Source organism: Erithacus rubecula, assembly GCF_903797595.1.
Source record: "Erithacus rubecula genome assembly, chromosome: 22".
Taxonomy (NCBI): Eukaryota; Metazoa; Chordata; class Aves; order Passeriformes; family Muscicapidae; genus Erithacus; species Erithacus rubecula.
The window spans coordinates 10,453,581-10,467,241 of record NC_136674.1 but is presented as its reverse complement, the minus strand read 5'-3'; the positions used below and the strand labels follow the sequence as shown (position 1 = coordinate 10,467,241).

The following is a 13,661-nucleotide window of genomic DNA, read 5'->3' as shown; positions in this document are numbered from 1 at the left end:
GCAACAATTCACAGATCTTGCAAGTAGGGGAAGAAATGAATGAGCAGAAAGGATGTGAACTCACTCCAATCCAGCATCCAAAGTTTCTAGAAATCATGAATCTGCCTCCCCTGGCAAGAACAGAGAAGGTCAGAGGTATGAGATAGCTCTGAGTAGGCTCCCAGATTTTCCATCTGGTGGACTTTGCATCATCTGCTACTAAGGAACTGCTTGAGGCAGATACCCGTCTGCCCTCTGATGCCCAGACTGGTTGGCAATGGGCAGCTGGAGAGCAGCTGGAGCACTGGGACCTGGCTTTGGGAGCTCCCTGCTGCCCTGAAACTCATCCTGGGGTGATTTGCAAGCAGAATTTCTGTCTAAGCCATGGCAAGTGGAGTTTGTCCCCATCCTCAGTGGCAATGCATTGATGTCTGGTTCCAGCCTGCCTGTCCTGCAAGGATCAGATCCTGCTCAGCCTCATCCAGAGGGAATGCTTGCACAGCTGAGAATCATAGAATCATGGAATTGTTCAGGTTGGAAAACACCTCTAAGGTCATTGACTCCAACTATTACCCAGCCAAGGACTGTTCTGCTCAAGGGCTGCAGTTTGGCTGAAGGCAGGAATCCCTTGAGATACCACATCTGGCAGAGGGACCATGGATTGGGTGTTGCTGTTTTTCTGAGCCATTGGTACAAGTGTCCCCTGTTAAGATTCAGTACAGTAAACAGACCTGCAGCTTTAGAAATGTGCTTTCTCAGAAATGTGGCATCGTTCTCTTCTAGAAGAAAATGCTTCATCATCTCAGGGGGATGTGAGTCATTGTCTGTGTCTTTCTAAGAACTCAGCAGAAATGTTCTTTTGAGTCCTCATGGCCACTTGTGCCTTTTGATGGCTGTCACAGGGAAGGTGATAGCCAGGCACAATTTCTTTTGTAGTACTTCTGTGTCTTCCTTAGCCCTGGAAGTCTGGGACATCTTACCACTTTAGGAAAACATTATTTTTGTGTGCAGCATACAAACCTATCCCCTTTTACATTGTATTTTTGGATTCTGGCCCTTCAGAAGTGACACACGCTCTACTCATGGTGTCTCTGGGAAGAGCTGCTCTGGATGCAGGACTGAGCCTCCTCTCCCTGTGGCAAACCAGGGCCCTGGAATGGGGAGGAGGACATGGAATTGGCACTTTGGGTGCACAAACATTTTGCCTTCAATGTGTCTGATTCCTCCATGAAAAGGGGAGATGTATAAGCTCAGCCCAGGAAACTTGAGTGGCTTCGATCTATCTCCCTGTCAGCACAACCCACCTCCTTCTGTGAGATGCTGGACTCCAGTCTCCAACTCCTCTGGCCTCAAAATGCCTACAGACACACTACAGTGATGGAAACAGTGAATATGGAGACATGTGCACATATATTATAATAATTCTATTCTTATCATAGTAATGATTTAATTTTTGTTCACAGCTAGGCTTGCCCAGGACTTTTGTAAAAATTAAAACAAAACCAACAAAACCAAACAAACCAATCCCCCAAAAACCAAAAAAAGTATTATTTTTATATGCATTATGCATAACATTCAGTAAATACCACACTCTGGTTTCAGGATGAGTAGTTTACAAATTCCAAGACACTTGACAGCACTGTTCTTGTTTTGATCTGAATCCAGAGAAAATTCCCCAGAAAACCACCGTCCTCCTGGTCCTAGCTCCACTTTTCTCTTTATCTGTTGCCTTGAGCTTAAGGATCCCTTCCAGTTCAACTTATTTTGTCATTCTGGTGTCCATCTGCTTGAGCACTCCATGAGGTTACTTACAGGAGGAATGAACATCACAATAAGCCCTGAGCCCCAGGCATGAGCTTCCTAAGGAGAAAAAACTCTTTACTATGAGGGTGGTGAGGCCCTGGCACAGGGTGCCCATGGAAGCTGTGGCTGCCCCTGGATTCCTGGAAGTGCCCAAGACCAGGTTGGACAGGGCTGGGAGCAGCTGGGACAGTGGGAGGTGTCCCTGCCATGGCAGGGGCTGGAATGAGATGAGCTTTAAGGTCCCTTCGAACCAAAACCATTCCATGATTTTATGATTCCATAATTCTGTGACCCAAGGATTGCACAGTGGTGAGGGTCTTCTCTCAGCTCTAGCAGCAAAATCAGCCTCAACCATCCGCACCAAACACAAATACATCCAGTGCTGGAGGCAGGGTGATCCCTGGATGAGGACTGAGCTGATGGTGCCGTGGGTGCTGCAGCCCCTGCCTGATCATCCTCTGCAGAAGGTGCTCAGTTCTCGCCCCTCTGCCGAGGGTGAGCAGGCAGAGCTGCTCGCTGGCTCCTCCAGCCCTGCAGGAGGTGCTCATCACGCGTCGGTGGGTGCCAGGTGAGGACAGCCGTGAGCGATCGCGGCGCTCCGGGAGCGGCGGCGCGGGGCGGCTGCAGCGCTCCCGCCGCTTCAGCACCGACCGGAGCTGTTCCCGCATGGATGGTGCTCCCTGCACGAGCCTGTGCCCTTCCACGAGAAACCCTGAGCTGCGGGACCGCTCCCAGTGCACAGGGTCAGGCAGGCTTGCATCCAAGCACTGTGGAGGCTCCAGTGATTTTGGGATAATCCCATCACAGGTCTGCCCCCGCCTGTGTCCTGCTCCGGCTGTTCCCTGGAGAGAGATGTCAGCTCTGGGCACTTTGTGCCAGTCTCAGTCCTCAGGGTGAATCTGCCCAGAATGGCTGGTACCCAGTGGCCAAGGTGTTTTCCTGGCCCTGATGAGCCCTCCTTCTGGAGCTGGCCTTGGAGTGTGCAGGGTCTGATGTTGTTCAGGCTTTCACCTTCACATGCAGGTGGCAATGTCCATCTGAAACTCCCAGCCATGCGCTCCCTCCCCTCCCAGCAGCGTCTCAGGGAAGGGGGCTCTGGTCCTGCTCTCTACCTCAGTCCCCTCTTTCCAGGGTGCTATTTTAAGGTGGATGTAGTCAGCACTGGAGTGGGATGACTAATGGGATCCATGGGGCCCCGTGGGCTGAGGAGCTGGGGGCTTGCAGTTCCCCAAGTGATGTGTCCTTTCCTGTGTCCCCCAATCCCTCCCAGCCCCTCCTGAGTCTCCTGTCCCTGCTCACCATCCCCCCTCTGGGTCTGATCAAGGTCACTCCTCCCCAGGGCTGCCTCCTGCTCTGCTCCCCTGTGTCCCACTGGTGTTTATGTTCAAAAATCCCAAATCCAGTATGGAAATGCAGTGGGGTGACTCGAGCATTTTTCCGTGGACTGCACCAGAGATCCAGTCAGGAGGAACCCAAATCCACCTTACTGATCCAACAGAGCCTGTCCAGAGCTGATCAGAACATTCCAAATACCATCAGTGGTGTGGGAAATGCCATCAGGGATGTGGGAAATGCCTCCACTAAGGTGGGCTCTATCTCCTTCACCTCCAGGGGGGAACCAGGAGAGATGCTTCCTTGCAGGGGCAGGTCCTGCCCGGGGCTGGGAGCATGGTCATTTTTGGACAGGCATCTCCAGAGATGAGCAGGTTTTTGGAGTCAAGGTATTATTGTGAAGAAATATCTGCCAAGCTTCATGTCCCAGCTAAATGAGAGCTTAATGAAATAATTCTAAAATTCTTGCAGTGAAACATATTTTTTTCCATCCTCAGCCCTGGAAATAGCTGAACCATTTTAGCTGTAGCTCTCAGAAAACTTTCTCTAAAACAGCCAATATGTTAAATTTCAGCCCCTAAAGGTAATATCTTGATTGATTATAATAGGGCCAGCAAAAGAATTTAATGAGCTTCCAATTGTCATAATGAATGGAAATTTAATACCTTACAAAAAGCTTGAGACAAGTTACCTGAATGTAATCCCTGCCCTTCTCACAACTCTTCCTTCATGGCCTTTCTTGTTATTATTTTGCAAAACAGGATGTTCAGACACAGAAAGCTTGTAAGAATTTTGACAGTGTGGAAAAGGAAATAAAGAACTTCTTGTCACTACTATAATTTCAGTTTGTCATCCCAAAGGATTGTGAGGCAAACACAACAGGTTCTTACAAAAATATTTGTATTTATTTATTGTATATTGTATTTATTTATTGACATTGGAATTTAATTTTGTGTCAAAAATAGGATTACTTAAACACAGAAAATATAACCTGAGTCTACTGTTAAAAAAATTAAAAAAATATATATTAAATAAAATTATTTTTTATCTCAGTTATTGCACCTGATCCCTCTCCTATAAAAAATTAAATAGCAGAACATTTAGTTGGATTTTGGAATGTTTTCAGTTTCTCAGCTAACTCTAAATGACATTGAAGCACTTCAGTGGACCCCAGTTGGTCATGCTCATCCATCCCAGCAGCTGGGGACGTGGAGCAGCTGGATCTGTCCAGACTCAGTTCAGCTCCAGCTCATTCACGTACTGCTGAACCCAGTCCTCGGCGGGGTTGGCACAGACTTCCCGGCCCTTCCTGGTGATGAACCTGTGGATGCAAGGAAATCAGTTTTTGGTGGGAGAACACTGGATGGAGAATCACAGGATCATGGAATTATGGAATAGTTTGTGTTGGAAGGCACCTTAAAGCTTATCCTGTTCCACCCCCTGCCAGCAGCAGGGACACCTTCCACTAGACCAGATTGTTTCAAGCCCCATTCAGCCTGGCCTTGCCCAAGCCCAGCCTCACCCAAGGATGAGTAGTTTCCTGCCTTGCCCATCCAATCCAGCAGACACCAGTTTTATCTGCAAAGGGGTAGAGCAGGAGCAGGGTCTGCCTTCTGTGCTCCAAGCAGCACCTCATACTTCTTGTCTACCCCAGCCTTCCTTCCCTGTCTTTGGAAAAAGGCCTTTCCCCCCCTGGCTCCCCAGCCCAAACCCACCCTGGCCCAGAGGAGGGACTTACACGACAGCAGGCTGGGAGCACTGGCTGTTGGTTTCATAGTAATCCTTCACAAAGCTGCGGGGCAGCTGCCGGGAGATGTAGGAGAAGCAGCAGGAAGTTGGTGGGTCAGAGCCAACTGTGAAGGCAAAGACAGTCATGAGCACTGGCAAGGGATGGGGAACTGGGCATGGAGCTGGGATCACCCATCCCTGGGTCTAGGGAGCAGAGATGAGGTGGAGGAGGAAAAGATGGGGTCTTCTTTCTTCTTCTTCCTTCAGTTCCTTCTTCTTCCTCCATCCCTGTTGAATTCACCCTGAACTGGCATTGACACAGCTCATGCCATCAGGCAACATCTCCCAGCCCAAAGCTGGCCAGCCCTAGCCTTCCTCAGGGTGCCCACAATTGACCCCTGTAGCAGGAGTAGGGGGCAGGGTTGTACTTTTACCCTAAAAAGGTTAAAAAACCTTTAGCTTTTATGCTAATGGTCTTTGAGCTGTGCCTGTCTCACAGCCCTGGAGCACCTGCCAAAACACGGTGGGACAGAGGGAGGGACCTGGATTGGAAGTGCTGCCAGAAGGAGCTGTCCCAGCAGAGACATTTCTCCTGTCCCCACAGGGAGGATGAGGAGAACCTGGACTTACGTGGAGCAGCAGAGGTCTGGTAGCAGAAGGCAGCGATGACGACGGCGAGAGCAACCACAGACACCTTCATGTTGGTGGAGAAGTGGTGGCTGGAGCTGGAGCAGGCAAAGGTACCTTGGAAGCCTCTTTGCTGTCTGATGCTGAGCCATCAGCAGCCCCTCAATTTATGGGGTGAGAAGCCCATACAGTGGCTTGCGTAGGCATGGTGGAATTTCCAGCAGAGTCCACTTGTGGTGCAGTCTCGTGATGGAACAGAGCAGCCCCAGCCCCGGAAGAGTGAAGCTCCCTGCTTGATTCAGTGCCTCCCCAGTGACACAGGATATGAAACAGTCACTGTGGCTATTTCTGCTTCTCTCATGCCTGTCCCTTAGTAAGAAGTTCCTCTGGAGGTTCCTGCATGTGTTAAGTCCCCTATTACCCAACCTTCCCGGCAGCTTGGAGGGGAGAGTGTATCCATGCAAGAGCTGTGCTGGAGGGGCCCAGGAGCATGAGTGAAATGAGGCTGGTGAGGGAAAAAGAGACTGAAGTCTCCTTTACCATGGACTTCTCCCCTCCCATATTTGCAAAGCCCTTTCCATCCCAGGAGCAGGAGGTGGGAGCCATTACCAGTGTCCTTCATGTGTTCCCAAGGTTGGAGGTGCCTCGGGGCATGTCCTGCTGTGACAGCACTGTAGGCACTGGCATAGGTACTGGTAGGCATGAAAGGGGAGTTTGAGAAGCTGAAACACAAGTTTTCTCCTCAATTTAAGGGAAAGGAGAGCTGAGATGGGCTACTTGCTATCTCCTGGAACTGTCTGATGCACTCCAGGTCCTATAATGTCCTGTAATTTAATTATACCTTTTTAAAATACAGATTATACATTACATTTCAAGGGCTACTGGTAGTCTGGGCATGAGGATACAGAGAGCTGAAAGACATGTGGAGACTTGTAACCCTGAAGAAGAGGCAGAAGGAGATCCAGGAGCAGGTTAGGAAGGAAACAGTGATTCTGAAAATGATGAGCAGATTAACTGTGGGGTGAGAGCATGGGCAGAAACTGGGATGTTGGGAAGAACAGAGTATCCTGTCTCAGCTGATGAGAGAAAATGACCACAGACTGGGGAAGCAGCACAGTGAATGGGAGAGAGTAAGAGCTCTGTGAAGGCTGGGCAAGGACCAAGACAGGGATGGGTCACTGGGAAGAAGCCACAGGGAGCCATGGAGGTCTGACAGACTCCCTGAGGAGGAGAGGAAAGGCCAGGCAGGGAGGTGAGGAGTGCTCTGGGAAGAGCTGAGAGCTGTCCAGCTGTAGTGAGATGTTCCTAGAAGGATATTTGTTCTTCACAGGAAAGCAGACATTCCTGGGGGATGTCTCCATTTTGTTATTTTCGAGACATCATGGAAAGGTGATGTCTTGACAGACACTTCCTGAATACGAAAGGAAGGCTTATGATGTACAGTGGAGCAACCCAACCTCACCCTGGCACCTCTGCACTCCCCTTGGCAGTACAGGGTACTGACTCATCCTGTTCTTATTAAAGGTTTCCAGCTACTGCCCCAGAAGCCTTCTGTAAATCACCTGGTATTTTCCCAATATCCCTCTGCCCTGCAGCTGCATGCTCCAGGTGGCCAGTGAGGGCTCCAGAGGACAAGGCACAGGAGAAGCCCTGGATTTGTCCCACCCTCAGGGAGGGTCCTGCTGGGAGCTGTGCTGGTGTCTCTCACCCAGACTGGGGAGGGCAGATCTACACCATGGAGCAAATAGGGTCTTGCCAAGTTGAGCATCCCCTTCCATAGCTGATCTGGTCCATTTCCATCTTGCCCCTTGCAGAGAGGCACCTTGCAGGCTCACTCATCAGTGCAGATCTCATTACCTCACTGTTATCTTGCTTGTCTCCAAGTTTCCTGGGAAGATGAGGAGAGAGCCTTCCTCCCCATGCAGGGCACCCAGTCAGGCAGGAGGTGGGAGCCTGGTGTTCCAGCTGGGCTGGGAGGGAGTGAGCATCATCTCCCTTGGATCCTGTCAGGCTGCTCAGGGAATATAACTTGTACATGGGTGTAGGAGTGTGTTTTTTCTCTGAGCTGTCCCCTCTGACTGTGCCTTTGATAATCTGTGGGTTGGACATCCAGCCCCTGCAGCCAAGTGCTCCTGTCCTGCTCCCAGGGCACACAGTGCCAGATGTGGAGAAATGTTTTGCTAAAAGGCAACTTTCATAAAAACAGAAGAATTAGTCTAGGATCTGCTTTGGTTATCCAAGTGTTTTCAATGAGAGATTTTTCCTTTCAGTTAGCTGGACACCTCTGTGCCTTAATCCCCTTTCCAGCAAGCACATGCCAAATTATTTTGGATCCTCAGGGACTATTTTGAAATTAATAAAAGCAAAAATTTCCTGAGTCAGTTTAGTTTAGGTAATGTGTGTTACAGGGAACTGGTAAGGGCTGAAACTTTTCTGCTGCTGAGAGCCAAAACCAACCCCAAAGCCAAGTTGCTTGGTTTCTAGGAATCTAATTCTGCCTTGGAAATCTGGCAAAAGATCCCTCTCTGCCAGCTCATGGCCAGATGGTGGAGGTGGGAGGTTACAGTCATGCCAGTGATGCCCTGGGATGGTGTAACATGCCCCTAAAAAATATGGGTAAGAACCTACTCCCCACATTCCAGTGATGAGGAAAAGAGAAAGTAATCTCTTCCAGCTCTTCCCCCTTTTAGGAAGGGAGATTGAGTGTGTCTCAGATAAGGAATCATCTTCTCTGAGAGGAGCCTTGAGACATGAAGATGGCCATGGAAGAGTGGGAAAAGTGGGCTGGAGCATCTCTGGGGTGATTAATTTAATTAGGCAGCAAAGTGGTGGTGTAAGAAGGAAGTTTTCCCATCAGAATTCCTGACCCAGCAGGCAGTGCTTGGAATAAGTGGGGTTTGCCATCTGAAGGAGTCTCACTGATGTTCCTCTGGTTTAGATAGAGGGATATGATTGAGGTTTTCTACAAGTCCCCCAAAAAATCCCAGGAGAAAGTGCTGTGTAAAGCAAATGCCCAAAATAAGTTCAGTGACAGCAGAAAAAGAGAAATTCTCTGTCTTGAATGAAAGAGGAACCTGGAAAAAACTGGTGAGACTGGATGATCTAAGTTACTATTTATAGCAGTGTTTAATGCTGAGGAATTGGGATTCACTCAGAAAATTCAGCAATTAAAGATGCCCTGAGTTCAGAAATTGCCCCTAAGCCAAGATCTACCAGTCCCTGCAGCAGCTCCATCCTGCCCTGTTCCACCTCCAGCACTGGTGACATTCCAGCAGTGTCCAGAAATTTCGCCCCCACCATTCTTGACATTGTTGGAGAAATGTTGGAATTTTTTAGATGATGTCACATCCTGGAACTGACTCCAGGAAGAAGCTGTGCCTGTGGGAGTGACTGGGGGCCATCTGTCCCCAGTGTGGTGGGTCCAGGGGAGAGCATGGTCACCTTGGCCAGTCATCTCTGGCTGGGTCACAGAAAACACTTAGTGTTTCCTCAAAAGTCCTGTCAGGACAGGAAGCTGGTCAAAGCTGATAAGAAATGTGTGTCTTGCTAAAGGTCCCATCCTTTTCCAGTAAAGGCATTTTACAAAATAAAACATTTCAGGGAATGCCCTTCTTTCTAATGGCTGATGCTGCAGATTTTTCCTGGCCTTTCTTTTGAAGCACAGAAAACCAAAGAGGATAAAGTCTACAATATTTCAAAGCAAATTAAAGTGAAATAAAAAAACTTCTTTGCTCCACACCCCTCTCCATTCTTGGCACGAAAAGAAAAGAAAGAAACAGGGAAAACCTGAGTTTTCACAATTTTTAAGCCTTAGGGAGGTGACTGTGGGGCTGTGCCCCTGGTTCACCCTGACTGCTGGCTTCAGGGGCTGAGATCAACCCAACCCACCCCTTCAGCTCCCCTCAAACCCCAAATGTCCCTGGGGATGAGACAAAGTGTCTCTGCTGGGGCTGCATCCTCAGCCCACCTCATTCAGATAATTTTTGAGTCCCCAGAGAGAGCAAGGAGGACCAGGCTGAAAATCCAGAGCTCTGCTGGGATGAAAGCTAGAAGAGGGTAGAGTTAGAACAGATATGAGGAAGGAATTGTTTCTGTGAGGGTGGGCAGGGCTGGCACAGGGTGCCCAGAGCAGCTGTGGCTGCCCCTGGATCCCTGGCAGTGCCCAAGGAGAAGTTGGACAGGGCTGGGAGCAGCTGGGATGATTGAAGGTGTCCCTGCCATGGCGGGGGGGGGGGGGGGGGGGTTGTGGAACAAGGTGGTCTTTAAAGTCCCTTCCAACTCAAACCACTCTTTGATTCTATGAATACCAAACCCACTTTTAATGACCCCAATGGGCCTTGCCTGCTCATTACAATAACGGAAAAATAAAAATAAGCAAGGCACAAACAGTTTTCATTTTCATTGGTGCTCCTGCTGTGCAGCTTTTTAGGCTTTTTGGGGTGGGATAGGCAGAGGTGGCCCCAGGCAGCATGGAATGTCTGGCTGATCCCCACAGATTAGAACCACAGCCTCTCCTGAGAGGCTGTGGTTAAACTTGTGTCAGGGCCATTGCCACAGCTGGAGGACTTCCCTATGTACAGAATCATGGAATCTTTTAGGTTGGAAAAGCCCTCTGAGGTCATTGAGTCCAACAATTCTCCAAGCATTACCAAGGCCACCACTAGCCCAGGTGCCCAAGTGCCACATCCACACATCTGTTAAACCCCTCCAGCGATGGGCTGATGGACCCTGCACTCCCTCACCCAGGGCTGGCTCCTCTCTGCAGGGTCCTGGCAGGGCTGTGTCTGTGGAGAGGCTGGAGCCCACAGGAGGTGTGAACCCCAGTCCCATAGAGGTGTGAGCTCTGCAGCTGCCAGTAAACAGCTGGTGTTTACTGGCCTGGTGACTTACTCAAAGCTGTAAAACCACTTCCCATGCAAGGGGCTGTTTGAGGTTGGGGTGCTCAGCAGTGTTTCTCTGAAGTGCAGGTCCTGTCCCCTGTAATGTGGAGGGTTTTGGCACCTCAGATGGGTTTGTGGCCTTCAAAGGGGACATTGTCTGACTGCCCCAGCTAGCACGGCCTGTGCCTGGCACCCGCATTCCCTGGGAGAGAGGGGAGGGCAGGGGGAGCTTTGGCACAGCTCCACAGTCTCCTGCATCCCTTCATGGCTCTGCAGCCTCCCCCTGTGGGCTCCTGCATCCTTCCACAGCTCCCACAGCCTCTCCTGCATCCCCTCACCACCTCCACAGCATCCCCATCCCTCCACAGCCCCAGTGCTGCTGCATCCTTTGGGGCCAAGCAGGGATGTGCAGCCACACGTTGGGACTTGGGGGGGGTCACTTTGTGAGTGGGAGTAGAGGGACCTGGCATCAGTCAGGGATCAGCTGAGGGACAGTGCTATGACCACCACAGCACCTCACCTCTGCCCCAGGTGAAGCCACCAGCATGTTCCAAATGGATCATTCCACTCCCCAGAGCTTGCATCCACTTGTGGACCAGTGGAAAGAGGAGAAAAGGCTGCAGGAAGTAACAGGGATGGAATAATATTCCTTCCTGTGCTCCAAGGTGTGTCAGTACCAGGGCTGAGACAGTGCAGCCCCCACAGGTGAGCTGTGTCCCAGGGGGAGGCTGACAAAGTCCCCCACCAGCCTGGGGACAGCCCCACCATCACCCAAGGGCAAAGTACCCCCATTCCCCTGCCCTGGGTTCTTGGCTTTGTGACCTGTGTCTCTAGGTGAGGGCAGGATTTCAGGCAAGCTTGAAGGAGTTTGGAAGCTTCTGGGCTAATCTTTGTCAGTGTTTATATTCCAGGGGTAAAGACTCAGTAGTCCCATAAAATCCTTTGCTACACTCTCCTCCTTTGAATAATTTTAGCTTTCTATTTCTACCCTGCCGGCACCAAAACAAACCTCACTCCCCAATCAGCCAAGGCTAGAGTGGCAAAGAATGGCTTGTTTCCAGGAATGATAAAGGAAGCTTGAGAGAGGTCAGCCTGTCAACATTTGAACTGCAGGAACTGCAACAGCAGAGGGCTCTGGGATTTGCCAGAGAAGTGAAAACCAATGAACAGAAACAGAAAACTGAAACCAGAAACTGGTGCAAGGTTGGGGAGGGCGGATCAGAGCTCCGGGTGGCAGCCGGTGACTCAGGGCTGGAGTCTGCGGGTGGGGCTGTCTGTGGCGGCAGGAGCTGCCCCCTTTCCTGGCAATCTGGGAAAACAGCAGCCCAGCTGACAAAGGAGCTCTGTGGGCACCCACTGGTGACACGAGCGAGGGGCTGCAGCTGCAGCAGCTTTTGCAGCATCTCCTCCTCCTCTTCCCCCTCCTCATCCTCCTCCTCCTCCTCCTCTTTCAGCTCCTCACATCGTCGTGCTTTCTTTTCTCACACTGACCATCTCAGAGCTTCCAGGTGAAAGACAGAGCTGCAGGTCACAGCCACCACAGCTCCCCACATCCCCCTGTGCCCCTGCACATCATCAGCCTCGTGGTTTGCCCTTGCCGGCAGCAGCTGCTGAGCACAAGGTGTGAAGTTCCCATGAGCAAAGCTGTCACCTGCTGCTGCAGCCACAGTGTGACTTCCTGCAGCCACAGCTGCTGTCACTGCTCTGTGCTGGCCTTTGTCACGCTTGCATGTGAGTTGCAAGAACAGAGGAACATAAAACCCCCACTGCTGGTTTCTGAATGAATTATTTCTGTGGCAAAAAGCCGTACGTTTTTGGTTGGTTTTTTTTTTTTTTTTTCCCAGCAGCAATTCAGCCACAATCTGGAGCCACTTCTCATTCTGCACTGAGCTGATCAGACTTACCAAGGGAACAAAGAGCTGATCCTGCCAGAGCTTGCGTCTGGCAAAACCCACCACCTTCCCTGGTATCCACATCAGGACTTAGAGAGACTTTGTTCCTTCTAAAAACACACTTTTGGCCACACTACTGAGGTCTCTGCCCAGGTGAGGATGAGCCACAGCTGGCAGCACCAGGGATGTAATGCAGGACAAGACCATGAGGGAAAGAGGAAATGCAAAACCATCCTTCCCATGGGATAAGCATGGGAAAGAGCAGATCAGTCTAAGGAGCCTCCAAACTTCTCCTTGCAGCCAGGGACAAGCCAGGTGGTGAAGGACAGTGCCTCCACTCTGTCGTGTGCAGCTCCAGGGCAGCCAAGCAGGGGGTTTAGAGTTCTGGGAGAGAAAATCCCAGCTCAGGAACACAAGCAGAGCCTGAGCATGCTCTCTGCAGTGGAGGGGTCTTTGACTGAATGCCCAGAATGTGACAGGACATCAGGAAGCCCAGGGCATCCCTCTCCCTGCTCCCCAAGAAGCTGCTCTGAGTTGTTGATCTGCTGAGACTTGAAGGTCTCTCCCCGTCAGGCAGGTTGTCTCCCCCTTTTGTGGCACCTCTTTACCCACAAAATCCATCTTCAACCCAAGGCATCTCTTGGAGGGAGTGGCTGAGGCTGGCAAAATGTCTCATGTGTGGCAAACCCCTTCTGCTAGTGAGCTCCCTGCTCCCAGGTGAGATCCTGCCCTTTGGGATGCCTGTGACTGCTCAGGGCATATTGATGATGTGAATAAGTGAAACAGCAGTGAGAGAGGCTGACAATGGGCTGGACACTGTGCTTGGAGGGCTGTGATCCATGGCACAAAGTCCAGCTGGAGGCCAGAAAGCAGCAGGGAAACTCAGGGATTGATACTGGGTAGTCCTCAACATGTTTATGTCCTGGCTGATGGGACAAAGGCCACCCTCAGTGAGCTGACACAGGTGACACAAAGTTGGGAGGATGGCTTGTTACACTAGAGGGACATGCTGCCATCACAGAATCATGGAATGTGTTGGGATCAAGGAGACCTTAAAACTCATCCAGGTCTGCCTCTCCTGTCATGGCAGAGACACCTTCCACTGTCCCAGGCCACTCCAAGCCCTGTCCAGCGTGGCCTGGGACACTTCCAAGGCTGGGGCAGCTACAGCTGCTCTGGGCAACCTGTGCCAGGGCCTCATTATCCTCACAGAGAAGAATTTTCTGCTAATATTTAATTTTAATCTCCTATTTTTAAATTTAATTTTATTTTGTTTTAATTTAAAGCTGTTCCCTCTTGTCCTATCACTTTTGGCCTGTGTGAAATCCATGGAGATCTCATCAGGCTGAAGAACCTCATGAATCTCAAAAAGAGGTGTAAAGTCCTGATGCTGAAAAGTAACATCCCCAGGAACCAGTAG

At 50.5% G+C, this 13,661-nt stretch overlaps 1 protein-coding gene across 1 annotated transcript; it reads right to left on the bottom strand.

Annotated features, from left to right (window-relative positions):
* Positions 1–4,041: 4,041 nt before the first annotated feature.
* On the bottom strand, positions 4,042–7,062 carry LOC306811266 (C-C motif chemokine 4 homolog). The gene is made up of 3 exons (XM_079324800.1): positions 5,473–7,062; positions 4,853–4,967; positions 4,042–4,435 (listed from the first exon to the last, which is right to left on the bottom strand). Exons 1-3 carry the CDS (start codon positions 5,540–5,542, stop codon positions 4,348–4,350), a joined length of 273 nt encoding a protein of 90 aa, XP_079180926.1. The 5' UTR covers positions 5,543–7,062; the 3' UTR covers positions 4,042–4,347.
* Between the last annotated feature and the right edge of the window lie 6,599 nt (positions 7,063–13,661).